The sequence below is a fragment of the Hirundo rustica genome, chromosome 14 (assembly GCF_015227805.2).
Source record: "Hirundo rustica isolate bHirRus1 chromosome 14, bHirRus1.pri.v3, whole genome shotgun sequence".
Lineage (NCBI taxonomy): Eukaryota > Metazoa > Chordata > Aves > Passeriformes > Hirundinidae > Hirundo > Hirundo rustica.
The window spans coordinates 3,274,446-3,300,612 of record NC_053463.1 but is presented as its reverse complement, the minus strand read 5'-3'; the positions used below and the strand labels follow the sequence as shown (position 1 = coordinate 3,300,612).

The window sequence follows — 26,167 nt, the reverse complement described above, 5'->3', positions numbered from 1 at the left end:
GGGGGCCGGGAGCTGCCTTCCCCTTCCCCTTCTCCCCACGGCGGCGGGGGGAGGCAGGCGGGGGAGCGCTCCCCGAGCCACATGGTGGGCTGGAGGAGGAGCCGTTGCCCAGGCAACAGCTGAGAGCATCCTTCACCCCTGAAAATGGTGTGCGGAGCTGCCGCCACAGCCCCACAGCGCGGGGCACTGCTCAGGACCCCCACAGCTGGCCTGTGTCCGCAGGGTCCAGACACCCCCAGCTCTGGGCATACAGCAGCATCCCCTCACCTGCATGCTGCTACCCCCCAGCAAGGACAGGCTTGGGGATGAGACGGCCCCCAAATGCTGGGGCACCACTGGGCAGGTGGGAACAGGCAGAGCCACTTCCTTGCCCTGCTCAGGGCTGGCCACGGCTCTGTTCACACCCCAGCTCTGTTCCAGAGCCACTCGAACATGTGGCGGACACACAAACACGCTGGTGACCTCAGGACCTTGGTGCCAGGGTGCCATGACCCAGGCAGTGCCAGGAGGGCAGCACAAGCATCCTGCCTGGTGCGTTTGGAACAGCAATCCCCAAGCACTCCCCATCCCCCTGCCTGCCTTCCTTCCTTCCACGGCTGCAGAAAATTCCTGGATTTTACCCCAAGATGCCCCCTCTGAGTGTGAGAACTCCTCCTCGGCCCGCTCCCATAGCAACTGTTCCCTAGCTACCCGGCTGCACTTGCTATTCTCATCCCAGTGCAGCTGCGTGTGGCCCCCCCGCGCTGCGCACGAGGCTGTCGCTGCTGCCGCCAGCCCTGGACCCCAAACCCACCCTGTGTCCCCAGCCAGGCTGCCCTCCTTTGGCTGCTCCACCCTTGGTGACCGTCATGACCCTCGCCCTGCAGGGTCCCCCCTTGGAGAGGCTGTTCCTTGGGCTAAGGAGCAGCGCTCTGTGCTGCCACAAGGTTCTCATTCGTGGTGGCCCCCCTGAAGCAGTAATTCAGTGACCAGAGGGCAGCAGGACTCCATCCTGGCCTCACAGCACACCTGGGACAGCCCAAGAGGGGCTGTGCTGTGGATGGACATGTCCCAGAGGGGACCACAGCAGGCACAAGCATCCCAACAGCACAAGGCCTGATACCTGTCATGCCCCGACACTGACCCAAACATGCAGAATACACTGAGGGTCATCTGTGATACTCGGGGCTCAGCCAGCATCAGCCTTTTTGCCATGGAGAGCAACCCCAGCCCGTCCCTGCAGGACAGGAGCACAAGCAGAGCCCGTGGCAGCCAGAAACGAGGTCCCTGCTCCCCTTCTAACAGCCACCAACCTCGGATGGCCCAGAACAGTCCCCCGCTATGACACGAGAGCAATACAAGGCACAGCAAATCTTTACATTTAACAAAAGGTTAAAAATTTAAATACTCTCCAACTTTAGTGCAAGGCAAGCAAATGATACCACAGGTCCAAGTAGGTGCTCAGCCCCCCTGGGGGGCCTGGCTCAGAATGAGCAGAGGCAGCAGCACACGCACACACGTGTGCACAAACACACACAGAAGGGACAAGTTATTGCTGAGGACACAGCTGGGACAGGTGTACACAAGAGGACAGAAAAAGCTGAACGGAGAGGTGGGCTGATCCCCACGCTGCTCCTCACGGAGGGCTCCTGCCCCTGGGTGCAGGAGCTGCACTGGCTCCCCAGAACCCCTGGGGACACAAAGCTGGTCCCAGCCCTCTCACTCTTTGGGTCACAGCTCCACACGACCCCAGGAAGGGACATTCCCTTTATCACAGCTTTGCTCCCTGAGAGCAGGGTCCTTTATGTGTCTGCTCCTCCACCCCTGAGCTGGGCCTGGGGACGGCCACAGCTCTGGAATGCACAGGTCCAGAGCCGGCGGAACCGCGCCGTCACCATCCCGCAGCGTGCCGGGGATCACACCACAGCAGCAGCAGGTGCCCGGGAGCGGCCGTGTCCCTCTGTGCCAGGGGTCTGCAGAGGGGCTCGGGATCAGCTCGCTGGGGCCGGCAGCACGTGTGAGACGAGGCAGGAGGCTCCAGCAGACAGGGACACGAGGACAAGGCAGTGATGCTCTGCTGCCAGGACGCGACTGGAGACGCTTTGGCACAGCGCTTTCCTGCGCCTCGGGGCTGAGCAATGGACTCCGCTGGAGCCAGGACAACTCAGCATGGCCAGAAAGGTCCAGGAAAGAGGATTTAGACACCTCAAGGCATGGAAGGCCTCTGTGCAGGACTCCCTGGAACGAAGCTGGGACCGTCGCTCCTCCCAGAGGAGGACATTTGTGCCTGTGACAGGGTGGGGGCAGTGCAGGCCCCCCCCCATAGATTAAAAACCGACATGTGATATGTACAGACCGACATATATAAATATACAGCAAACCTGCGGCGCCGCTTCGGCACCGTGGAATGTGTCAGCAGAGCTGCTCCAGCCTGGCCTCGGCCCCTGCCGGCATGATCCTTCCCTCCCACCCCGGGCCTGGGACGGGAGTGGCAGCCGGTGGCAGCAGCACCATCCCAAGTGGCAGATTTGGAAGCTTTGTCCGGCTTTGTCTCAGGGCTCGCTCGTGGTCAGAGGCACCTCAACCTGAGCCCAGTGCTGCTGCCAGCCTTGGAATCATCCTCACAGTCTTCAAATACAGACGTATAAAACTGTAAACAAATCCACCTTGTGGGGCCACTGCGACCGTGTCCTTCAGGCTGGGCACTCGGGAGAGGCCAGGGGGTCCCGGGGCTGGAGAACAAGCTGTGCTCTACAGCCGGGTGGGCTCTTCCTCGCTGTCGCTGCAGTTTCCACAACAGTCCTGAAGTCAGAAGGGCAAGGAGAGGGAGGAGGGAGGGAGAGAGGAGCACAGCAAGCAGAGGGTGAGCACGGTCACACAACCCAGCCTACAGCTGCCCTCTGGCAGGGATGGGTCAGGCCCCCTCCCCCGGACTGTGCAGGAGAGCTACATGGAGGCAAGGGGCTGGAGGGGACCCCCAGACTGCAGAGAACAGTCCAGCTGCATCTGGAGGTTCAGCCCCTGGCAGACAGGCTGGTGAGCACGCAGCTGGCTAGCTCAGAAGCTGCAAGGAAGCTGGGCTCCAGGGACTGCAGCCACCCAGGGACACAGCTCAGTGCCAGCACAGGCGCTTGGCCCCGCTCAGGGCTCAGCTGGCCACGAAAGCAGCTGAAGCCCTTGTTGCTGAAATGGGAGTCTGACCACAAGGCAATGCCAAACCCTTCACAGTTTCTCAACCCTTCTGTGTGTCCAGGACATGCGGAGAGGAGTGAAAGAAACTTCCCCCAGCCCCCTGGGAGCAGAACTCCCAGCAGCGGCAGTGCAGGGGCAACTTTGGCTCAAGCTGAGGGCAAGGCCTCCCCCACAAAGGCAGCAAGAGCAGGGATGCTGGATTAGTGGCTCAGGGGGCAGTTAGAACAACAAGCAGGTTGTGCTCTGCCAGGGGAAAGGGAACAGTCACTGAAGGGTAACACTCCTCTTTCCCAGATCTTGCCATGTCCGTGGGCCACCGGGTATTTCCCTGAGCAGAGCAGCCAGGAGTGACTGCTCACCTCTGGAAAGAGAAAACACGTGGGAAATCACAGCTCAACCCCTTCTACAAACAGCTGCCCATCCTCTGGCAGGTCCTGCCTGCCTCGGGAAGGGCTGGGTATCCCCAGAGCTGGCTCTGGCTAGGGCAGCCCACTGAACTGCAAAGCGCAACTCGGAGCTTGCCAAGGAGCAGGAGTCAGCACCAGGTGGCTGAGTGGGTCCAGAGCCAAACATGCTGGAGTCCTACAGCTGCACACAGCTGCTGGGAGGCAGCAGCCCGGGCTCTGCCAGGCCTGGAAAGAAGGCAAAGACTGTCCCGGGCAGAGGAAACAGGCAGACAAGCAAGCCCACAGCAGCTGCAACATGTTTGTGTTCTCCTCATCCCTCGAAAGAGCTGCTCTCTGCCTGGCTCAAGATCTGGCAGAAGTGCTCCGGGGAGCCCAGACAGCCTGTTCCAAGAGCAAGGACTTGTTCAGGGATGGTATTATCCATGTCAGAAGGGAGATGATTTAATATTTTAGAGTCTTCAGCATCCCTCTGCCTGGGTGATTCCAGCATGTTTAGCCAGGACACTCCTTCCCAGCCCCCTTGACTCCCCCAGCATGGGGAGTGCCAGCCAGCCAAGGGCTGGCTTCCTGCAGCCTTGCACAGGTGTCCCTGAAAGCCCTCAGATCTGGCCACCCAACACTAGGGGAGACTGCTCGCTGCCCCCTCGTGCCCACCTCCCTGCCAGGCCTGCCCAGCACAGGCAGGAGCAGGATCACTGCTATGGGAGACTGACTGGGGAGGAAATGCTGGGCAAACCCTTACCTGTCTGCTGAACAAGCGCTGGAGTAACCCTTTTTTGGGCTGTGGAGAAGGCTGCCCTTTCCAGTCCAGGTCTGGGGGCACTGTGCCATCCGTGCTAAAGACATTCAGCTCCTTAAAACACTCTGTCTCGATCATCTGGAAGAGGGAAAAGAAGGCTGCAGCAAGTGCCACACGGAGCCCATCACGAGGGCCCAGCAGAGCAAGAGAGTAGTGGGGACACCATGGGGACACTGTCCTCAGCCGTGGTGGGCACAAGCAGGAGCAAAGACCTACCTCGTTCTGCCAAGGAATGGGCACACTCCCCGTAGCAAACTTCTGGTAAAAGTCGTTGTCTGTGGGCTCCAGCTCCACTCCTTTCACCGTGGAGAACTGCTCGATGTCCAGAACATCCTTGCAGTAGATGGCCTGGGGCTACACAGCACAAAGATTGCTCTAATGCCAAGCTCCACCTTGATGTCACCACCTCCAACTGCTGCTCATGGCCAAGCCAAGGCCACCTCTCCCTGCAGCCCAGAGCTTGCCGGACCCCTGTTCTGCCAGGTCCAGGGAAGGGGATCTCCCCATGCCAGGGCTCCCTCTTCCCCTGACAGCACCGGTGACTGAAAAGGTCAGGAATAGATGGGCACTTACATCTGGCTTGAAGGGAGGGTCCAGCATGCCTGCTTCCAGCCTCCTGAAGTTGAGGTGCTTGAAGAGAGGGTGTTCCTTCACTTCCTTGGCCCCCGCTCCTCGGCACCCCAGGCGCTCCAAAGGGTCTTTGCAGAGGAGCTGTGACACAAAGGAAATCAATGTCCTGGGTGAAGGGTGCCCCGTGCAGGAGCAGCCCTGGGCTCCTGCAGTGTGTTCTAGGGAGAGCACACGCTTGCAAGGCAGCTGGGCAAGGAGCGAAGGCACTCGCAACCCTCCCGTGCTGCCTCATCAGAGTCAAGGCAAGCTGGCTGTCACCTCTGCAGGGAGCAGCCCCGATGTTCTGCTGCTGCATGCACAGAAGTGGTGTGAGTGAAGGGACAGGGCTGCACAGCCGTACCATGGTGCAGAGGGAGCGGGCGCAGGGCGAGAACTTCTCCGAGTACTCCTCCTGCACTTCCTTCACCAACCGCTCCACCTCCTCCCGCTTGATCTTCTTCTTGCGCTGCTGGAAGGGGGACTGGCCCTCGATCATCTCGTACACCAGGCAGCCCAGAGCCCACCAGTCCGGGCTGAACGTGTAGCGCTCGTTCTTCACCACCTCCGGAGCTGCCGAGGAGCGGGGGGAGGGATGTGTGAGGGCAGGGAGAGCGAATCTTTGGAAGCACTTTTTGTGCAAGCCAGGGTCACTCACCCATGTAGCCAACTGTCCCCACCCGGCCCTTGATTGTTTGGCCTTCAGGCACGTGCACAGCTAGTCCCAGGTCTGAGATACGGATGTGACCTGCATAGAGGAGGGGACAAGTGAACAAGGAGAAAGGCAGGGGGCAGTGTTTGAGGCTGCCAAAAACACAGGGTAACCCTGGTTCAAGCAGAGTGAGAAAAAAACTCAGGCTCATGGCTCCTGATGGCTCCTCTTGACCCTGCACTCACCATGGTCATCCAGTAGTATGTTCTCTGGCTTCAGGTCCCTAGGAGGGAAGGGACTTGATTAGCAAGAAGCCTGTTGTCAAAGCAAAGGACACAAGCAACAGCCACATCTCAACAAGTCACAGATAAGCAACTTTAGGATGCAATGCCCCTGCCTCGGGCACACAGATAACCTTCTCCTCACCCTCTGCCCCAGAGCTGACTCTGCAAGCTCTCCCCTCCTGGGCAGAGAGGTGGAACCCAACAACCTTCAACCCTCTGCAGTGAGCCTGGGGATGGTTCCCTCTTTGCAGGTGCAGAACTCACTATGGGGCAGGCCGAGCAAGTGAGAAGGAGCAAAGGCTTCTCTGCTTATCCTGCCCCAGGGCAAGGTAGGACCAGAAGGGATTCCCTGGCCAGCGTTAGCCATGCTATCCTAACACTGCCTCACACCCCTGTGAGTACAGTCAATCGACTTGTTCTCCCTCCTCCCCAGCTCTTGAGCACGTTGGGGCAGCCTACCCTCCTTTGTTCTAGTGTCAATACCACCCAAGGAGTTCAGTGCCTGCCCCGAGACATTCACAACATGATCACATCCTGTTCTTGGCGATCATTTACCAGCACAAGGAAGCCAAGCTAAGGTCTCCCTTTCTCAAGATCAGCTTTCTGTTCCTGATTCCTCTCACTCAGCTCTGCACTGCTTTCAAGCCCGAGCTTATTTTCTTGAGCAGGCAGACTCAGCTGGGCTGGTAGGAGCAGCAGGAACCCTCTTGCTGCTGCAGGCCCTACAAGCTCTCCCAGCAGGGACCAGGCAGCACGCACCTGTACACTATCCTCTCCTGGTGCAAGTCCTCGAGGCCACAGCAGATCTCAGCAGCATAGAAAGCTGCCCGGGGCTCCTCGAAACCAGCCTCTCCCATGTGGTAGATATGGAATTTGAGGTCCCCTCCATTCATGAGGGTCAGCACTAGGCAGAGAGCATCTTTAGTTTCATATGCATAGGCTAAGCTCACCTGCAATTCAGGGCAGAAAGGCTGTTAGAAGACACAGCTGGAGGAGGGAGGTGCCCACACTCCCATGGACACTTTGCCACCCAAGCAGCCACTCACAGGCTCGGGGCTGGGCCTTTGCCAGCACAGGAGGAACTGTGTGAAGCCAGGGAGGACATGGCAGTCCCCAGAAATCCCAGCACACCCCTAAGGGAGGACACTTTCCCTGAGCCAAAGCTGCTTCCCCCCAGGGGCAGGCAGCACTCAACAACAACATTGGGGCAGCATCTGATGAACCCTCTGCAAAGGCAGGTTCAGGCTTTCAACACCTCAGTGCACCAAGGCAGAACTCCCAATCACACATCTCAGGGCTGAGCTTCTCCCCACCCCATTGTCTGGAGAGACATTTCCCACTGTTTGCTTGTGCCCCAAAAGTCACAAAGGCGCCTTTAACACCTAGTGGGTGTTGGGGGCTGACTCTGGATGCATTTACAGCATGTTGTGGAGGCACTGAAGGTCCTGCCAGACCCAGCCTTGTGAGAGATGTGCAGCCATCAGGACCCTGCTCCACGGGCAGAGCCTGCTCCTGCCTCTCCACACCAGGTGAGGAGCACAGAGGTGCCAGGCTGGCTGGTCGGAGGAAGAATCCAGCGTTGCAGCAAAGTGAGAGCAATTCCTATGTACTTACTACAAACCTACTGTTCACTTTTTCCAGGATCTGTTTTTCATTCAGGGCCATGGCTTCTCCCTTCCTCTTTTTGATCCGTTTCTTCTCCAGTTTCTTGCAGGCATACATCTTCCCTGTGGCACGCACTTGGCAGGCACACACCTGCAGGGAGGACAAGGCTCAGCACCCTCCCACTGCCATTTCCAGAGCAGGGGTCTAGGTTCTGCTCTCAGGAAGGGGCACAGGAAGGCAAAGAAGCCCATTGTCAAAGCAAAGACCGCTAACAGTGACAGCTCCAGGTGTTACAGAGAAGCAGGGGCCAGCTGTAACACCTCTAACACCTTTAGCAGCGCCATGGCTGGTGCCTGGGAAGACAGAAGGCCACTCCATAAACAGAGGGAAGCCTGGCAGCAAGTTTTCAGGAGTGCAGTTTGCTCTCTGGAGACACACCCGACTCTGGCGAGTTAGCAGTAGGTACCACAGGGCTTGTGCTACCAACCCTGCACAACACCTCCCTGACCTCCAGCACCTCGAGAGAGTTGAGCTCCTGCCTTCCAGGGAGAGCTGACAGGTCACACAAGGCCCAAAACACAGCCCAGCAGCCCACCCCACCAGCAGCACCTGTCTCCAGGTGCCTGTTGGCCCTGATGGCCAACCCAGCTCTGCCTCTGGCAGCAGGCAACAGTGGCTGCCTGGTACCCTGAATGCAGAGGAAATGGTGGTTACTCACCTCCCCAAAACCGCCCTTACCCAGCACACGGTACTGGCGGAAAGTGTTTTTGGTCACTGGCTGCCTGTGAGGGAAAGGAAACCAGAGTCAGATGTGAATAACGAGAGAGCAGAGGCTGAAGCCCAAAGCACCTCCATGCCCTGGCCTGACAGACTGAGGCTCACCCCAAACCCCTGCTCAACTGGGCCTTGCTTCCCCGCAAGGCACGCAAGGCTGGGGCTGCTGCTGGTGCCAGTAAAGGGCTCTGAGGGACAGCAAAGGCCAGGCTCTTGGCTCCTGCCAGGACCCAGCACAGGAAGGAGCCCCAAGGACCCTTCAGGCAGGCTGTGTGAGGAGGGTGCAGGTTTCCCAGAGGTGAGGGGAGCGTTACCGTTCCAGCCATTTCCACTGCAGGAAGCGGTTGAAGTACAAGCTGTCGAGGTAGTCGGCAAAGGGAGCCACGCTCAGGTAGTCGTGGATAAGCCTAGGAGAGAGCAGAGCCAACAGGGTTCTTGAGAGCTGATCACAGCCCTGGAAGAAGCCAGCAGCCCCAGGAAAGAGGAGGTGAACAGCCCCAAAAGACTGTTTACTTTGCCATAGCTCTGGCCCAGAAAGCCTCGCTCCAAGCTAACCCTGATGCCAAAGGAAGGTGCATTGGAGGTACCACTGTGACAAAAGCAGCGCCCTGGGACCCGGCTGCCACTGTTAATTGTGGCCTCTTGGCACCAGCCAGGGCTGCAGGACAAAGTGGGACAATGTAGCTCTGCAATCGCCCCTCTGCTCACAGGGCAAGCGTGCACACGGGCTGTAATCAGCCGCTAGCAACATTCAGCACCAGGCGCTGAGCGGTTCACTATCAGATGAATATCCAGCACAAAAGGCCACGGGGGATCCCGCTCGAGAGAGCTAACTGCCTTGGAGAGCTGTGCCAGGGCTGCCCAGCAGAGTGAGGAGCCTTAGACACAGTGTCTAGACTGGAAACACGCATCAAGGAGAAGCGGATGGGCTCTCCCCTTTCAGAGCTTGCCAAGAGCAGGCAGGGCCCAGCCCGGAGGCTCTGCATTCAGACACGACACTGGTTACCACACACGGAGCTAAGCCTCCCCAGAAGACTGCAGCAAACGTGTTGCCACAGCCCTGCACTCAGTTAGGCAACACACTCCAGCTACTGTGCAGGGAGGGGTGAGGCTGCAAGCCCGGTTTGCCCAAGAGCTTCCGCTTCACACCCGGAGCCAGGACCTCGGCCACTGCTTCTGTGATGGGAACAGAGGTGACCTTAGACCCTTGCAGCAGCAGCCAGAGTAACCCAACCCCAACAGCCACTTCGGTGGGACAGGACAGCTGGCACAGACTGCAGCTATCGGCTCAGCTTGGCAGGAGCCTGCAAGATCCTGGCACAACACTGGCAATAGCACTGGTACAGGGTCTTCCCAAAGGGCAATTCTGACTGGGAGGACTGGCAGGTTTCTGCTCCCACAGCACAAGGAGGGTATATCCCTGTGGATGTCTCCTTTCCTGGAGCTGGGCTGCAAACTGCTGGCCCAAAACTCCCCAGGCCCCAGCTTTAGCACCAGCTCTCCCTCTCCCAGAGGAAGGGACCGCGGGGGACAAGGTGAGTCAGCTGCAGCATCATCCCCGTGCCATGTGTGACCTGCAGGCACAGCCCAGCCCTCCAGCTTACTTAGTGCATTCCTTGAAGAGCTCCTTGGAAGGTTCCTGCTCCAGCCTCTCACAACAGGCACCCACCAGTTGTGAAGGAACTTCAGGCACATGGTCCTCACTCTGGGGACAAAGGGATGGAGTCAGACACAGGGAGCAGAGCCCAAGGGTCAGTGGGCAAAGCAGTGTGGTGGCTTGGGGTGGTGGCTCAGCACGTTGGCTGTGGCAGGACATGGGCAATGTCAGCTGTTGGCTTTCCAACCGTTCTGCCCTTGCAGACAGCAAACACAGCCCTCTTACTCACGTTTGGCTTCAAGTACTTTTCAATCAGGTGCTGCCCACATTCCTTCCTCTTCTCATCTGGAGCCACTTCGTACCCTGCCTGGAGAGAGCAAACAGTGTGACGGGCAGGGCCGGCCAGAAACCCGGCTTGCTACTGGGCAACAGCTGTGGAGCAGCAACGCCCTCTGCCCAAAGATCCCCGTGCTTTCCTTGAAAACCAGATCTCCAGCAAACATCTCCCTAAGCAAAGGCCCAGCCCTATCAGGGCTCTGACTCACAGGATTTTCCTGCAGGAAAACCCTATGTTCCCAGAAGTACCTGCTGGAGCACCCAGCCAACCAGTTCATGCCCAGGGTGTCAGGAGCATCCCTGACACCCCCAGTGAAGCCTGATGGGTTTTGCTCTTACCACGGCATCCAGGAACTTGACGCAGCGTGAGAGCTCGGGCCGTGTGTCGCAGAACTGCCGGAAGAGCATGTGCCCAATGGGCTGCTTCTCGCACAGGCTGTGGTAGTCCCGCTCTGCGAACGAGGAGAAGGTCATGCTGCCAAATCCCAGAGGAGCAGCCCCAGCCCACCGCCCCGGGCAGGCAGCAGTGGGGGCACTGACACCTCAGCTGGGCTGCTGACAGGTCCCAGCGGCCTGAGACTGCCAGGGGAGTGAAGTGCACCCAGTGGGACAAGGGACACTGCTGAGGTTCCACATTCCCCTGTGGAAGACTCTCTTCCCTGAAAGGGGATTGACCTGCTGTTCTGTTCAGCCTGAAACTCTTGTTCCTAGCAAAGGACCTCCACATCAGCTGCTTGCCTAAAGGCCCTCCTCTCTCTCCATAGAGATCAACCAACTACTCCAGACACACAGCTTTCCTTGGAACATGAGGAGCACACCAAGCTTATCTCAAGGCAGATCTTCCAGGCCAAGAGTTGTTCTGATCACTCCTTCAAACCACTTGCGTTCCCAAAGGCCCTGCTGGAAGCAGCAGCATCAAAATGGGAAGCACCATTCCCACAGATGATTTGCTGATGTGCACACAGCTGTCAGAACCCCCCCACTCCATGGGACAGCAACTTACTTGTACATCAACTCTTGCCGATTCCTCCTACCCCTCTCTGAACTCCAGCAGCCCAGGCACAAACCCCTTTGACTACCCAGAGCACTTCCAGTTCTCTGCTTTTTTCCTCCCCTTTCACTCACAAGACGCTGTCTGATGGCAGGCCAGAACACAGTTCTGTGCCAGCCACTGCCACGGGGGGCTGTGGGCTGCCTGCAGTGCAGATGTGCAGCCACCCAGGGGATCCCAGCGCCGGGCACTGCCAGCCTTCCCCTCCCTGTGCAGCAGTTTCTCCCGAGGAAGCTGCAGCTTCCTGAGGGTGCAGGAGAATGCAGAGCCAGGCAGGCTGTGGTGGGGGAGGAGGTGGCCTCACCAGCTCCGCCGCACCAGCCGGTTTCCTTGTGTCTGCAGGGGAAGGAGTTCCCTCCCTCCAGCTGGGGAGGACCAGAATTTGCTGTTGGCGAGATCAGAAGCTTTCGGCTGCCCTGGTCGTTGCCCAGGCTCACACGAGGTTACTCCCTGTGGTCAGGGCACAAAAAGCTTAATTCTGCAGTGGGCAACCAGCCCACCGTGCCCACGGTCCTGCCAAGAGTCTGGAACAGGAAAGAAACGCCTTTCCAGCAGGCTGTGAGGTGAAAAGAAAGACACCCCAGCCAAAGAGTGCCCAAGCACTCAAGGAACAGGGTCATCTCTCCCACGGGAAAACCAAGTGAAGCTGCTGTCACCTGGGTCAGAGCACTCCTCACGTGCCTCTCTGAGGGGAAGTGAGACACGGGTGGTGACAGCCAGTGGCTGGGAAGGACTTGCCTCCCAAATCTTCACAAGGTCACTGTCCTGGATAGCAGGACTGCAGACACAGAGACCACCAGCACTCGCTGCTGGCACATGGGTGAAGACCAGTGCTGGAAAACATCATGACAGCCACAGGAAGGGTGGCTGCAGGCACAGGATGGACAAAAGCTGAGGGAAAGCTCTGCTGAGGGCATTGCAAGTCAAAGAGGTTGAAAGGGTTTGGACGGTCAGGATGGGAGCTGCAAGGAGAGCCCAAGCCGGAGCCCCATTCTGCTCCAGAGGCAGCCAGCAGCAAATCCAGGGCTGGAGTCTCCATACAGTCACATCTGGCTGCGAAGCCAGCCCTGAGAGATGGTGCATGTTGTGTGGCAGAGGGAGGTGGGGACAGCCTGCACGGGGCTGCTGGGAGCTTGAGGGTTACAGTGTGGATGAGTGAGGCTGAGTTTCTCGAAGTACTACAGTTCCACGGGGCCCAAAGGACTGCCAGGACTGGAGGACCTGGGCAGGGCAGAACCGAGAATTTGAGCTGCAGAAACCTCCCAAACCCATTCGTTTCAGTGACACCTGTTCTGAAACAAGGCCAGCGCTGTGCCACTCTCCAGCTGGCAGCTGAATCCGGATCGAAAACTTAAACAAGCCAGGAAGCAAAGCACTTGCACCCTCTGTGCCCCAAAACAATTTCACATGATCTCAGGACCAAGCCTGCTACACAAACAACATTAAAACCATGAAGAGTACAAAGTACAGAATGAAAATGACAGGCCAAGCCCTGCTCAACACCAGCCCTCATCCACTCCACACAGCAAGAACAATCTGCCTGAGAAGAGCTACTGCTTGAGTTTTAGAAGCTGAGGTCTGTGGAGCTGAGCTGAATCCAGCCAGGGAGAACAGAGAACCCTAGCAGGAACTTTGTTATTTTTGCAAAGGCGCCCCAGAGTGACACTCCAAAGCTCTGCAGCACGGAGCAGGTCTGTTTGCACACAAAAGGTGATGCTCCCCTAGTGAAGCTCATAGTACATCATCAGCCACTGACCTACCCATTATTTCTTCCCTACACTCTGAACTCTAAGTAATCCTGGCTGGGATTTTCCCTGTTGTACGTCCCTGACCCTCAGCTTGGGGTGCACAACTCCCACCCACAGGCTCAGCCCCCGGCTCCCACCAAGCCCTGCAGCTCACCCAGAGTTTGCCGAAGGTCCTCGCAGAGGCTGATGTGGGGGAACTGCAGCATCTGGCGCCATTTCTTGCTCTTGCCTTTCCGGTTTCCTCCACCACCTGCAGGGCACACAAAATCAGCACCATGAGTCAGGAAGCAAAGGTGTCTGACTGCAGCCTGGCCTCGCCTGAGGAAGGAGCCTCTCTCAAAGTCCACGCAAGGAAAACAAGACCGAAGTGGTACCACCATCTCCTCGTGGGACAAAAGTGTTGGAAATGGACAGACCGACCTCTGGCTGCTGAACAAACCCCAAACAAGAACTTGAAGACCTTTCATGATGGGAGAATCCCACCAGGAGCAGGAAGTGTCCACAGCCACAGCAGTTCTTGGCTCCCAGGCCTGTTCCCAGCACCTCTGCATAACTAATCACCCCTCCAGGCCATGCCTTGCTTGGTGTGAAGCTCTTCCTGCTGCAGTAAAGATGTTCATGCCATCTACCATTCCAGACTGATTGCTTACTGCAGGGAGGGGCTCTCAGAGGGAGGACATGAAACTGGGAGACAGGAATTCCTGCTCTAATCCTGGCTCCACAGACAAACTCGCTGCATTGCCTGGGGCTCACCACTTCAGTTTCCCACCTGTGAAGTGAGGACACTCCCACCTATCTCCAGAGATAAGCCAGCCTCAGAAAATCCAAGAACCAGGTATTATTCCAGCTTCAGCTGCTGGAGTAAATGCCCAATGCCGTAGGACAGGGTGGGAAAGCTTCTAGATAGACCAAAAAATTTACATCATAGCAAGCACTACGTACTGATTGCTCAGCCAACCCTGGATCAGCCAACCTCCAGGGATTGCCTCCCCAGTGCCAACACACACAATTTCCCACCTCTCTTTGGAAATTCATTAAATCACCCTGCCAAAGTGGTTGGGCCAAGAGTTGGGCCCACGGCCCGGCCTTCTGAAATCACAGAGGGCTTGAAGATAATTTATCAGCTCTTGAGAAACACTTTCATAACACTTTCCTCCACTGCAGATGCAGTTCAGCCCCAAACCCTAGACACAGGCCCCCAGCATCCATCTCCCTGTGCCTCAGCAGGCCCTGCATGGACAGGCAGGTGGGATGAGGCCATCCTGGTCAGCCTCATGCAGTGCCAGCCCCAGGTCCGAGCCCCTGGCATGCCACAGGTCCCTGCACTGCATCTGCCCCGCAGCAGCAGCTGGGCCACACGATTGTACAAACTCAGGAAGGAAGTGACTCAAGGGTAAGCAGGGCTGGAAGAAACCAGCGGCGCAGACACCTTCTTGTCAGCGACAATGAAACGGACGGGGGCAGCGAAACGAGGGCAGGGGAGGACAGGCCATCCTCACCCCGAGAGAGCTCATGGAAAGGCAGAGCAAAGCCCCACAGCAGCCGGAGGTTGCATTTCCTTGAGTTGTTTGCTTTGAAAGGAGGCTCCAGCGCCCTTCACGCGCGGTTCTCCCCCGCCCTCCCAGCACTGCGGCCGACAGTCCAGCAGGGAGCTGGGCTCCTGCACAGCAGCTTCCCAGCACCCCTGGTTTGGGGATGGGCTGCCTCCACCCAGAGATCACCAGGAGCGAGCTTCACGGTTGGGTGATGGATGAGAGCTGGACTGTCGTCCCTCTGTCAGGGCAAGAGCGACAAGGATCCTTCACCTTCCCTGGGCCAGACCAAACACAGGGCATGGTCGTGCTGTGGCAGCAGCTGAAGATGGATGCCAGCAGCCCCTCAGCACATCGCAGCTCAGCTCCGCACTCTCACACCAACCTAGGAAGCTCCAAAAAGGCCGGGCTGGAGCAAAGAACCCAGCCCTGTTAGATCTGGCCTGCAAAGTAGCTCTGTCCTGTCACAGGAACTGTCTGAGCTCAACCCAGTGGCCACCACGGTCACCCAGCCACAGGTGGGAGAGTCACGGACAGGCAGCATGGACAGCTACAGCTCTAACAGCCCTAGAATCACCTGGCACAAATGTGACACTGGGTTGTTTCTGCCTGCAAAACTGCCTGCTGCTGCCAAGGGAGAGGCACCAGCAGAGCACCAGGAGCAGCAGCCGTCCAGCACCTCGTGCTGCACCAGTGCCAAAACTCCTTTCCCCAAGGGCACAACAGGAGCCAGTCTCCGGGTCACTCCGTGGGAGGCTGGGCCTCGTGCCTGGAGGTCACAAACCCTGCTGCTTGGTTTTGAACCAAACCTCGCCATTGTGAACCCGAACGTCATGGTCCTCCACGGTCACTGTGCCAGGAGTCCTTACACTTAGTCTGGTTTTCAAGCAGCTTGGAAATGTTTCTGCCCGTGCAAATCTAATTTCGCTGCTTTTTGCTCCCACAAATCTAATCTTCAAAGCCTTCTAACTGGATTTCAGCGGGTATCTCAGGCTCCAGGATGGCTCGGTCTGACCAACCGCACACCACGGGACAGAGGGGACTGTATTTCCCCACCAAATATGTGACCTAATGAACCCATCGATGCCTGGCTGAAGCGGATCCTCTCTGCAAAGAACCAGGTTCCTGTGTGAAACTTCCCATCCCCTCCTGAGGCTTCTCCACGCAGCTCGCCTGTATCCTCAGGACGGCCCCGTTGCTGCCCGGCTGTATCCCACACGGGGCCTGGAATTCAGCGTGCCCGGGAGCAGTGGGAGCGTTGTGGGCCCGCAGCAGAGCTCCGGGAGCCCCGCAGACGGCGGCCGGGGCTGGTGTGAAGGCGGCGGACGGGCGGGGCTCCCCGCCGCAGTTTCGGGATCGGCCCGCGTGTGGGAAGCAGCAGTTTACCGGACTGGAATTAACTTTTTTTTTTTTTCCCTCCTACGGCACCCAAAGCTGACTCTCCCGTGTGCCAGAGGAGCTGGGGCAGCCTCTGGAGCGGGAGAAGAGGCAGATGGGGAGATCTGCACCGGAGAGGCAGCGAGGCCGACCGGGAGGGAGCTCCGCACCCCCGGAGCGAGCACAGAGCCGGGCAACCCCCGCTCCGGACGGGGGAGCCGAACGCCTGTGCCCAGCCCGCGCCGCCACCTCCCCGCTCCCAGCCAAGGCCGCGATGCCCCGGGTGGGACCGCCCGGGCCGAGCCCCGGGGCGGCACCGCCGGGGCCAGCAGCCCGGGCCTGCCGCCCCGCCGGCTCCGGTGCCCGGCGTGGCTCACCTTCGCGGGCCTTGAGCAGGACGGTGTTGGCGACGATGTTCTCCAGCTCCATGGGCCCGCGGGCGCCGCCGCCTCCCGCCGGCTCCACTCCCCGCGCTCGGCCCGCGCCCGCCGCCCCCCGCCCGCCGCCGCCGCCGCGCCCCGCCCCCCGCGCCCCGCCCGGCCAATGCCTGCCCTCGCTCCTCCCGCGCCGCGCTTCCATTGGTCGATTCCTCAGGAAGCCTCGCCCCCTCCGCAGCGCCACCTCCCTCCCGTTGGGGCCGCGAGGTGCGGCTGGCGGGGCGGGGCCAAGGCTGTGACGTCATCCGGCGGCCACAGCGAAACTCTGCTGGGGCGAGAGGGCGGGCGCTGATTGGAGGGCGAAGTGTCACTCAGGGGGAGCGTCAAGGGAGACCCCCTCCACGGGGAGCCCCGCCTTCCGCGTCATCTGATTGGGTGTGGAACTGCCACTCAACCGCAGAGCGAGTCGTGATTGGGCGTTCTGTGGTGGATGGGGCTGAGAGGTTGCCTATAAATGAGCGCCGGGAGGGCGTGCAGGGTGTCCTGTTTATGGTGCTGTTTTCCCGGGGCGCGATCTTTCCGGGGTGTCCCGTGCTCCGCTGTTAGAACCAGTTACGGAGCCTCCCCACCTTCGCAGCCTGAATAAAGTCCGAGCAGCCGCGTGTGTTTTCCCGGTATCCCGGTCAATCCCGCTCGCTCACGGGGTGAATGACATACGCTCCGGTGCTGTGCCGTGTTTCCGTGGTCACCGCTGCCGTGGAGGTTTTGGTTTTCTCATCCCCCCCCCCCCGGGCAGCTGACCCTGGCAACTCACGTGCCATTCTGGTGTTTAAGCTCCCGCCGGTTTCTTTCCACCAATTATTTTAATAATTCTCTAAAAGCCATTTTTTAAAATTTATACCAAAATCAGCAGCAGCGTTACCCTGTCTGAAGAGGAGCTGTGGTATGAGAACCTCTCCCCACATGGTCCCCAGCAAACCAGTCGCTGGTTTCCCTGCAGAGCTGGCCTGCACCTTGATGACCTGTGGCCCCTCAGGTCACCTGCCCATCTCCCTGCCTGTCCTGGGCACAAAACCGCTCCTTAATCTTCTTAAACCGAGTGATGTCTGCCCTGCTTCGTGCTGCTCCTGGCTTTGCAGTGAGGACGTCACCTCTGCCTTCCCACGTGTTTTGTCTCTTGCTCCAGCCCACGGGAGAAGTCTCCTTCCCGATCTGCTGGCAGCAGGTGTGAGGTTGGTGCTGGTCAGGGCATGGAGATGATGGGCAGGTCCCTGACTGGGCAGGGGAGAAGGGTTCCTGTTCTCAGGCTGTAGTGAGGACGATAATAACACAAATTACTTCAAGCACTCACTGCCCATGCAGCCGGTACTGCCTGTGGCCGCTGTGCCCTTCAGCATCCACTGGCGATCAGATGTCACATCTTCAGGTTATGAATCTGCAGTGATTAGGAGGAGGAGGATGCTTTGCCCTGCCACACCTTGGAGGTAAACTCTCTGTCACTCTGCCTGGAGGGATGAGCTCATGCTGTGAGAGCTCCTCTTTTAGAGCTGTCTCCTTCCAAAGCTAGCACATGTTTATTTTGAACTTAAAATGAGATGACTCTGTTTCCTCCCATTTCCAGTATTAACCCTTGGGTTGCTATTTTCTGTTTCCTCCCACCTGGCATTTTGCAGCGCTGTTCCCATCGCTGACAAGAATCATGGACAATGGGCAGCTGCTGGAGCAGCACCAGTGTCCAGAGGATCCTGATGTCCCCAACACATCAGCTCGGGTGGTGGAGCTGCCACTCTGCTTTTTAGCTCTGTGGAGGGCATGACATGGCTGGAAAGGGAGGGGGCTCTGAACCCAAGCTTTTTGGGGCAGTAATTCAAAACAATCTTAGGAAACTGAAGAAAAGGCCTGAAAATACAGGATGCAATTGCAGGCACAGGTGCTGCATTTGGGCAGCAACAATCAGCACCCCAAGGGAAGCCACTCTCCTGGTGGCACCGGAGTCACAGTGGCTCATGATCACGGCAGGAATAAAGGTCATGCTGGAGCAGATTAAACAGAGAAACAGAACTTGTACAAACTTGGAACAAAAATGGCTGCTGCAAGGATATGGACTGACCTGCTCAGCACATCTGCTGTGAACAGGCTGATGTGCTGGATGGGGATGCAGTGGGAGATGCTCGGTGAGGGAGCTCTTCCTAAGCACCCCAGTCGGGCGAAGAGGGGGACCAGGTGCTCCCAACGCCTCATCCAGCTCTCAGGATTTGATGTTTCAGACATCAACCTGAATCTCCCTTTGTGGACTCAGATTTTGCCCCGATATGCTGGTGTTGCCTTGCCCAAGCAAGGCAGGCAGTGGCCTGGCCAGGTCCCCACTAGTTGCCCTCATCTGGGTATTTTTAGAAGTAAATGTTGTTTAGTTGTGAGAAGGAGAATAGCGGCTGCAGGAGGGGAAGCTGGGCAGCAGCGATAGGGCAGCTCCTTCCGCAGGCAGTGCCCGTGCAGCTCCAGCCACTGGGGCCAGACGCCTCCGGGAGTCAGCACTGGGACCCATCCCAACCCGATCCCACTGGGAACCTCTGCTGACTCCAAAGCTCACACCATGAGCCTCCCCACACGGGGCCAGCAGGCGCAGGGATCCTCACTGCAGGGAGCACCCCCATCCCCTCCAGCCCCCCATCCCATCCAGTGCCCCCAGACCCCAGCTGAGCTGCACCCATCCCAGCAGGGGCTGGCGGGGCTGGCGGAGGCCAGTGTTCCTTAGGCTCCAGCTCCCAGGCGCCAGCAGCTGTTTTTAGCCCAGAGAAAGTCCAATGTTTTGAGATTTTCTATTTTGAGCAGCAAAGCTGAAGAAGTGGAGCAGCCCCTGACCCCGGGGTGTCTGTGCAGAGCGAGGCAGGCAGCCAGGCAGGGTGGGTGTGGGGTGGCTTCTGCCCCCCCAAGGGGGATGTGGTTGCCCCCAGGTCTTCGCCCCACAGCTGCCTCTGTGGCCTCTTGCACGTCAGGCTGTGCCGGAGCCTGTTCCCATGCGATCCGATCTCTGACACTCTCCCCAGGGACAATGGCCTTTCCGGTGCTGGGACAGCATTCCTGCTTTCCCTCCTGCAGCAAGATCCCAGTACAGGCCCCGAGCAGGATGTGGGGTGTTCCATGACAGCCTTGCAACCCTTGTACCCCACTGTGGGTACGTGTGTGCCCTCACAGAGCCCCCATGACACAGCACGGCTGGCATGTTCCCAGAGGGGACAGCCCAGGCACAGCGGCACGGGCAGACTGGGCTGCTGTGGTGGCACAGCCAGCTCAGCCCAGTGCTGGTGACTCTGCCACGTGGAGGGTTTTGTCTCCTCGTGGGGTCCATCCCCTGCACGAGAGAGTGCTGGGGGACACAGACATTCATCTGAGAGTGAGGAGGGCTGCTACTCACTGGAGCTGCCTCAGCAAGTTGTCACCACCACTGCTGCGAGGCAGACATGTGGGGTGATGCAGGTGACAAAAGGTGCTGACAGTTGGTGTCACTATTTTTTCCGGGCTCCCTGGAGGCAGACACCAGCCCCAGGCACAGGCTTTGGTCCCGTTTTATTCAATCCTGCATTTCCAGAAGCACCCCGAGCTGCACACCGGCACTGCCAGGATCTGTGGTGGGGCCGGGTGCTGTGAATGCTGTGAATGCTGAGCAGGGCCGTGTCCCCGGTGTCCCAGTGGGTCCCTAAGTGCGGTGCCGGTGGGGGACGGCGAGGAGCCGACGGAAAGCAGCGCGGAAGTCCCGGTTGAAGAGGGTGTAGATGAGGGGGTTGACGCTGCTGTTGCAGTAGCCGATCCAGAAGAAAAAGTTGAAGAGGGGCTTGGAGACGTGGCAGCCCTGCCCACAGAGAGCCCCCAGGCTGTAGGTGAAGAAGAAGGGGAACCAGCACAGCACGAAGGCCCCCATCACCACTGCCAGCACGACGGTGAAGCGCCGCTCCCGCGCCCGCACCAGCCGCCGGCGGCACAGCAACACGCTCTGGTGCTGGCTCCGACGCCGCCACCCCGGCATCCCAACTCCCGAGACCTTTCCGTCGCCGCTGGCGGGGCGCGGGGAGCGGGCGGCGAGCAGGGCGGCCGTCCGCCGGGCAGTCAGGCGGTAGATGCGGCAGTAGACGGCGACCATGACGAGGCAGGGGACGAAGAAGGAGGCGGCGCAGGAGGCCAGCACGTACCAGGTCTCCTGGCTCAGCTGGCACTCCCGCCCGCCCGGCCGCGGCCGCAGGAGCGGTGGCAGTGCCACCAGGGCCGCCGCCGCCCAGACCGCCCCGATCATGCCCTTCACCCGCCGCGGGCTGCGGCGCAGGTTGAGCCGCGCCGCCCGTGTGACGGCCCAGTAGCGGTCGAGGCTGATGGCGCAGAGGTGCCCGATGGACGCGGTGCAGAGCAGCACGTCCAGCGCCAGGTACAGGCTGCACCACAGCCCACCAAAGTACCAGTAGCCCATCACCTCGTTGGCCAGCGAGAAGGGCAGGACGAGGACGGCCACCAGGATGTCTGCCGAGGCCAGGGACACGAGGAAGAGGTTCTGCGGGGCTTGCAGGGCCCGGCTGGTGGAGATGGCCAGCACCACCAGAGCGTTGCCCACCAGCGTGGCCAGCAGCACGAAGAGGGCGGCCAGCAGGATGAGCCCCGTGGCTGCGGGTGAGTGTGGGGCGCTGCCAGCGCCGCTGCCGTTACCGGAGGTGTTGGGAAGGGCGCCGGCTGGCTCCATGCTGGCCCGGCCCCTCAAGCAGATGAAGCCCCATGGGGCTTTCCCCCACCCTGCTCACCGGTCCCGAAGCGGCCGCGGGCGCAGCCCCAGCATCGCTGAGTCCCCGGGGGGTTCTCCCGGCTGCCACCACTCCCACGCTGACCCGGTCTGGTGGCGAGGTCGTCCTGGCTCAGTGGTTGCCCGGCTGGGCATGCGGGACAGTGGCGGTGCTGGGAACACGGAGAGGCTCCCACGGCAGCGCTGCTGGCTCTGCTGGTCCCAGTCCGGAGGAGGGCGGGGAGGAAGGAGGGAGGGAAGGGAGGGTGGGCCGATATCGCTGGCAGGAGCCCAAACATCTGTGGGCAGTGGGAGAAGCTGTTATTGCCACTTAAAGGGCTCCCTTTAGGGTCCCCATGGCAGAAGGGCTCCAGCCACGGGTGGGAGGGTGCCTGGTGCTGCTGGGGCACTGCCCAACCATGCCGAGTCATCATCCTGCTGATCCCAGCCCAGCAGCATCCTGCTGATCCCAGCCCAGGACCTTGCCTGGCTGTCCCGTGCTGCTGCTGTGGACCCTGCCAGCTCAGCCTTTCGGGAAAGAAGATGCTGCCTGTGACAGCTCAGTACAGTTGGCTACAGACTTCGGGGTTTAGCTGTGGCATCATCACCATGTGCACCACAGCAGGAGCAGGAGTGTTTGGTGTGTCCCCAGCCCCAGCTGGGCTGAGCAGTGGTGGTGTGTGGGAAATGGGGAGCACGGTGGGTGTGGGGTACCAGGGGCAGCAGGGTTTGCAGAGGGAGGGCCCAAAGAGACACACGCAGGGGCCTGGGTGCTCCCCTTTTATTAGACACCAGCTGAGCGGGGACGGTGGGCACCAGCGGCCACAGGAGCAGCAGCCCGGGTGAGCATTGCCAGCTACAGCCGTGTGGCACCGTGCGGGAGCGGGCGAGAGGAGCCCACCAGCACGGTGGGGCTGGGCATCTCCTCGGGGTAGGAGACGGCGCTGTTGTCCAGCCCCAGCCTGGCCTTGTCGCGGGGAGCTCCCTCGTGCTCCTCCCAGCCCTCGGGTCTGCGGCAGCGGTCGGTGCAGCACAGGGTGGCCTGGGTGATGACGCGGTCGAGCGGCTGCAGCGAGTGCATCCAGGTGGGGAGGAAGTCCCAGGTCTGCAGCCACTTGGGCAGGTGCCTGGGGCTGTGCGCCTGCAGCGCGTTCACCAGCCCCACGAAGAAGAGGAGGCCGAGGAAGGGCGTGCCCACCCCCACCAGCGCCCGCCAGCCCGCCATGGAGATGCCGAAGATGAGGGAGGGCAGCAGGAGGAAGCAGATGATGAGGTACAACACGGCAAACCAGCGGTACTTGGCCGTGCGCTCGCCCAGCGCCTTGGCCATGCGGATGGGCAGGCGGGTGAAGGGCAGCGGGTACCACAGCAGGATGCCCGAGATGTTGAAGAAGAAGTGGCACAGAGCAATCTGCAAGGACGGCATCCCCATCAGGCTGGGCACGTGCGCTTCCCCCAGCCCCTGCCCTGCCCGGTGACCCCACCCAGCCCAGCCTGGGCTGACTGTACCTGGAAGGAGCTGGCCAGCTTGTCCCCGGGGCTGGCCAGGGCAGCCAGGATGGCAGTGGTGGTGGTGCCAATGTTTGAGCCCAGGGTCAGTGGGTAGGCACGCTCAATGCTGATCACCCCCAGGCCTGCGGGAGAGGCACCGCATCCATCCCATCGCTCCTGGCAGGGCCATCCCCACCCTCTCCCAAGGAGGCGCAGCTCATTTTGTCCCTCCGAGCGCCAGGGGATGGCACATGGCAGGGGACGAGGAATGGCTGGGACTCACCGATCAGGGGTGTGATGGCCGAGGTGAAGACAGAGCTGCTCTGCACCACGAAGGTCATCCCAGCACCCACCACCATGGCGAAGTACCCGGTGAGCCAGCTGAGCGGGTGTGGGAGGTCTGCCACAGCACGGGCACGGACACAAACAGGGATATGGGCATGGACACATCAGGGTCGGGGGTCAGGGGCAGCCAGGGACAGGTCTGAGGATGGCAGGTGGAGATGGGCATGGGTGGCCATGTGGCATGTGGTCCCCATTCTACTCACCGGTGTTGATGACCTTCTGGATGGCTTTGGCCACCTGCCCCTTGAGCAGGGAGTTGAGGAGTTTGACCAGGAGGATGAGGCAGGTGCAGAGCACGACAAGGGACCCGGCCAGCAGCACCAGCCCCACAGCCAGGTCAGGCAGTGGTGTGTCGGTGAAGAGGTGCTCACCTGCCCCACAGCATGGCTGGGCAAGGGGCTGGGGCTGGCCCGGCCCTGCTCACAAACCTGCCCCCACAGACAGCCCCACACCTGAAGCCCAGCATGACATCTCCCAGCTCTGCCCCACATCATGACTCCAGCGCTTTTCCATCACATGTACAACCCCCAGCCCCACTTGCCCCTCCCCAGCCCCATGCCCTGCGTCCCAGCCCTGCCCAAGCCCTCCACACCTACTCACACTTCTGCCTGGTGATGTTGTGGAGGACCTCAATGCCCTTAGTGCTGCAGTGACCAGGGGATGTGCAGTTTGGGGGGGTCCCAAGCCCCACAGTGGCCACCTGCAGGGAGAAGGTGGGCTACAGCTGGCTCCACAGTGTCCTCAGCTGGTCCTCGCCCACCACCCATCTTCTGTGAGATGGTTGGGTGGCCCCAGAAGGGCCACGGGTCCCTCACCTGTGGAGATGCAGGGCCACACCAGACACGGATGAGGCTCCGGTTGCGCAGGCTCTCGTCCCCTGTCGCGATGCCCGTGATCACAGACTTGTCCAGCTGCAACAACACACATGTTGGAGAGGGCACCTGAGGGCTAACAGCACCCACAGGCTGGGGACATCTTCACTGGCACGGGGACACCGCTGCCAGCCTGGAGACACTTGGATACAACCGCAATCAAAGGGACACCAGTGCTGAGGACATCACCACCAGCCTGGGGCATACCACGCTGGCAAACAAAACAGCTGAGGAGACCTGGATGATGAGCTTGGTGAAGGGCTCTGTGATGATCTTCAGCAGGTTGGGGGCATCTTTCCCACTGCGGATGTTGAAGGTGGCCACAACCAGGTGGGTGACATGGTGCAGGTACCCGCTCACCACCTCCAGTGGCAGCAGCACCAGCACTGACAGCCAGTTGAAGCAGTCGTGCACCGTGGCACCGGCAAAAGCCCTGCACAGAATGAAGGAGCCCGCTGGCATGAGGTGGTCCTGAGGAGCAGCCCCCAGCCCCAGAAGAGTCCTCTGACCCATCCAGCTCTCACCGCTTGAACTCACTGCGGTCACCAGCCTGCATGAGGGCCACGATGGTATTGGTGACCGAGGTGCCGATGTTGGAGCCCATGATGATGGGGATGGCAGAGCGCACCTCCAGCACTGGGGACAGAGAGACCTGCTAGCCTTGCATGGCCCAGCTCAGGTGACCCCATCCAGCCATCCTCTCCCTCAAGCTCAGGTCCCCAGGAGCCTCATGGACAAACTCACACCCTGAGGAGACCATGCTGACAACGATGGAGGTGGAGGTGGAGGAGCTCTGCACCAGCACGGTCACCAGGATGCCCACCACCAACCCAGCCACTGGATTGGAGAGGATGGCGTTGTCCTTGAAGATGTCCCCCGCCACCTTGCCTGTAAAAGAATGTGAGCACAGGCTGCTGGTACTGCCAGTGCCATCGGGTTCCCAGGCATCCCTGCCACCCTACTACCTCCAGCCAGCTGGAAGGCAGAGCTGAGCACGTCCAGAGAGCACACGAAGAGGTACAGGAACCCAAACATCAGGGGCACCTTTAGAAGGGAGACACAGAAGGACTGGACCCTGGCCCAGCACCCGAGCTCTGTGCAAGACAAGAGAGAGCGTTAAAATCCTGCTATGGCATGGCCTTGGCTTCTCAGGCTTCTACAGCCTCACGCCACTCTCATGGCGCCTGGCATCACAGGGCTTATGTCCCTAGCTATGCCACCTGTCCCAGGGTCCCCTCCATCTCCTCCCACCTTGGAGTGACTCATGTCAGCTGCCCCAGCTCTCCCCACATCCCCCCAGGGTCTCTCACCAGCACACCCCTCCCATCCTTGCACCCCACAGTCCTGGCACCCCAAGTGCCCCAGGTGCCTCTGTCACATCTCTGGGGTGTTCCCCAGCCCAGGCGCTGTCAGACCCCCGTCACCACCCGCAGGGTTTCACCTGGCCTCTGCAGCTCGTCCAAGCCCAGGCGGTGCCCCTGCCAGGGCAGCGCGTCCAGCTCCCGGCCCTCGCGCAGGCGCCCCGGGGAGCCGGGGCAGGAGAAGCCATGGTCAGGGCAAGGCACAGCGCTGACGGTGAAGGGGCAGCTGTGGGCACCCGGCAGCCGGTGCAGAGCTGGGGAGAGTAACCAACGTTACTGCCCTGTGCTTGCAGGGACCTCCCTGCAGAGAGCCCAGCACTGCCTGGGCCAGGGTCTGGCCAGAAGCAGAGCTGAGCCAGGTGAGGAAGAGGAGGAGGAGGAGGAGGAGGGCTGGGGGCACCTACCTTGGGGGCTGGGGCAGTAGGCAAACTGTGGCCCGTGCACAACCCTTCCTCCCCGCACCGGGCAGCGGCCGGGCAGGACCGGGCTCTCCGTCCGGTAGGGCAGCATCGCTCCTGCTGAGGCTGAGCAGAGGTGGCCGCGTGTCACCTCAGCTGTGCTGCACCGATCGCCGCGTCCCCCCGAATCCCTGCGGCGCTGGCGCCACTGAGGAGCACCATCCCATCATCTGTTGGCCCCCTGGGCCACCAGCCGCTGCTGTGCCACCCCAGCGAGCTGCCAAAGGGCAGGCAGGGCAGGCAGGGGACTCGTCCTGCCCAGGGCCCAGCTCACCTAGGGCTGGCCGGGCGCTCAGGGCAGTGCCGCTTCCACATGCCACATCCACGCGTCCCTCCAGCGAAGCGGCCCGTGGGGCGCTACGGCCCTTTATACACCCGCCAAGAGCAAAGTCTAAGGAGCCCCGTGTTGCCCCTCGCTGCTCATCTCCTCCCCAGAAATTCCTGCAGTTAATGGGTAACCTCCGCCACATCCCGCGTCAGCTGCGGCCCCGGGGCAGGATGAGGCACGTGTTCCCGGGGTACCGAGCCCCCGGCACCCCCGCCTCGCCGGCCCGGGGGCTGC

The 26,167-nt window shown here is 60.3% G+C and overlaps 3 protein-coding genes across 4 annotated transcripts; all 3 read right to left on the bottom strand.

The window, feature by feature from the left end:
• Window positions 1-1,147: 1,147 nt before the first annotated feature.
• GRK6 (G protein-coupled receptor kinase 6) lies at window positions 1,148-16,425 on the bottom strand. Of its 2 annotated transcripts, none has more exons than XM_040078042.2 (16): window positions 16,317-16,425; window positions 13,185-13,280; window positions 10,571-10,683; window positions 10,185-10,262; window positions 9,903-10,003; window positions 8,613-8,705; window positions 8,243-8,306; window positions 7,534-7,674; window positions 6,679-6,869; window positions 5,881-5,918; window positions 5,642-5,731; window positions 5,348-5,556; window positions 4,951-5,088; window positions 4,594-4,731; window positions 4,321-4,455; window positions 1,148-2,781 (listed from the first exon to the last, which is right to left on the bottom strand). In XM_040078042.2, the coding sequence occupies exons 1-16, from the start codon at window positions 16,366-16,368 to the stop codon at window positions 2,731-2,733; spliced, it is 1,728 nt and encodes a 575-aa protein (XP_039933976.1). In that variant the 5' UTR covers window positions 16,369-16,425; the 3' UTR covers window positions 1,148-2,730. The 2 variants fall into 2 exon arrangements, with proteins under 2 accessions (XP_039933976.1, XP_039933977.1); XM_040078043.2 differs by having other exon boundaries at window positions 1,148-3,532; window positions 16,317-16,412.
• A 3,493-nt stretch (window positions 16,426-19,918) lies between these two features.
• LOC120759273 (alpha-2B adrenergic receptor-like) lies at window positions 19,919-21,275 on the bottom strand. The gene has a single exon (XM_040078386.2). The coding sequence runs from the start codon at window positions 21,040-21,042 to the stop codon at window positions 20,014-20,016; it is 1,029 nt and encodes a 342-aa protein (XP_039934320.1). The 5' UTR covers window positions 21,043-21,275; the 3' UTR covers window positions 19,919-20,013.
• Window positions 21,276-21,850: 575 nt separating this feature from the next.
• Window positions 21,851-25,930, bottom strand: SLC34A1 (solute carrier family 34 member 1). The gene is made up of 13 exons (XM_040078311.1): window positions 25,880-25,930; window positions 25,552-25,671; window positions 25,228-25,401; window positions 24,752-24,880; window positions 24,531-24,674; window positions 24,311-24,422; window positions 24,024-24,219; window positions 23,730-23,825; window positions 23,515-23,614; window positions 23,118-23,285; window positions 22,853-22,969; window positions 22,588-22,712; window positions 21,851-22,489 (listed from the first exon to the last, which is right to left on the bottom strand). Exons 2-13 carry the CDS (start codon window positions 25,655-25,657, stop codon window positions 21,935-21,937), a joined length of 2,022 nt encoding a protein of 673 aa, XP_039934245.1. The 5' UTR covers window positions 25,658-25,671; window positions 25,880-25,930; the 3' UTR covers window positions 21,851-21,934.
• Window positions 25,931-26,167: the final 237 nt, after the last annotated feature.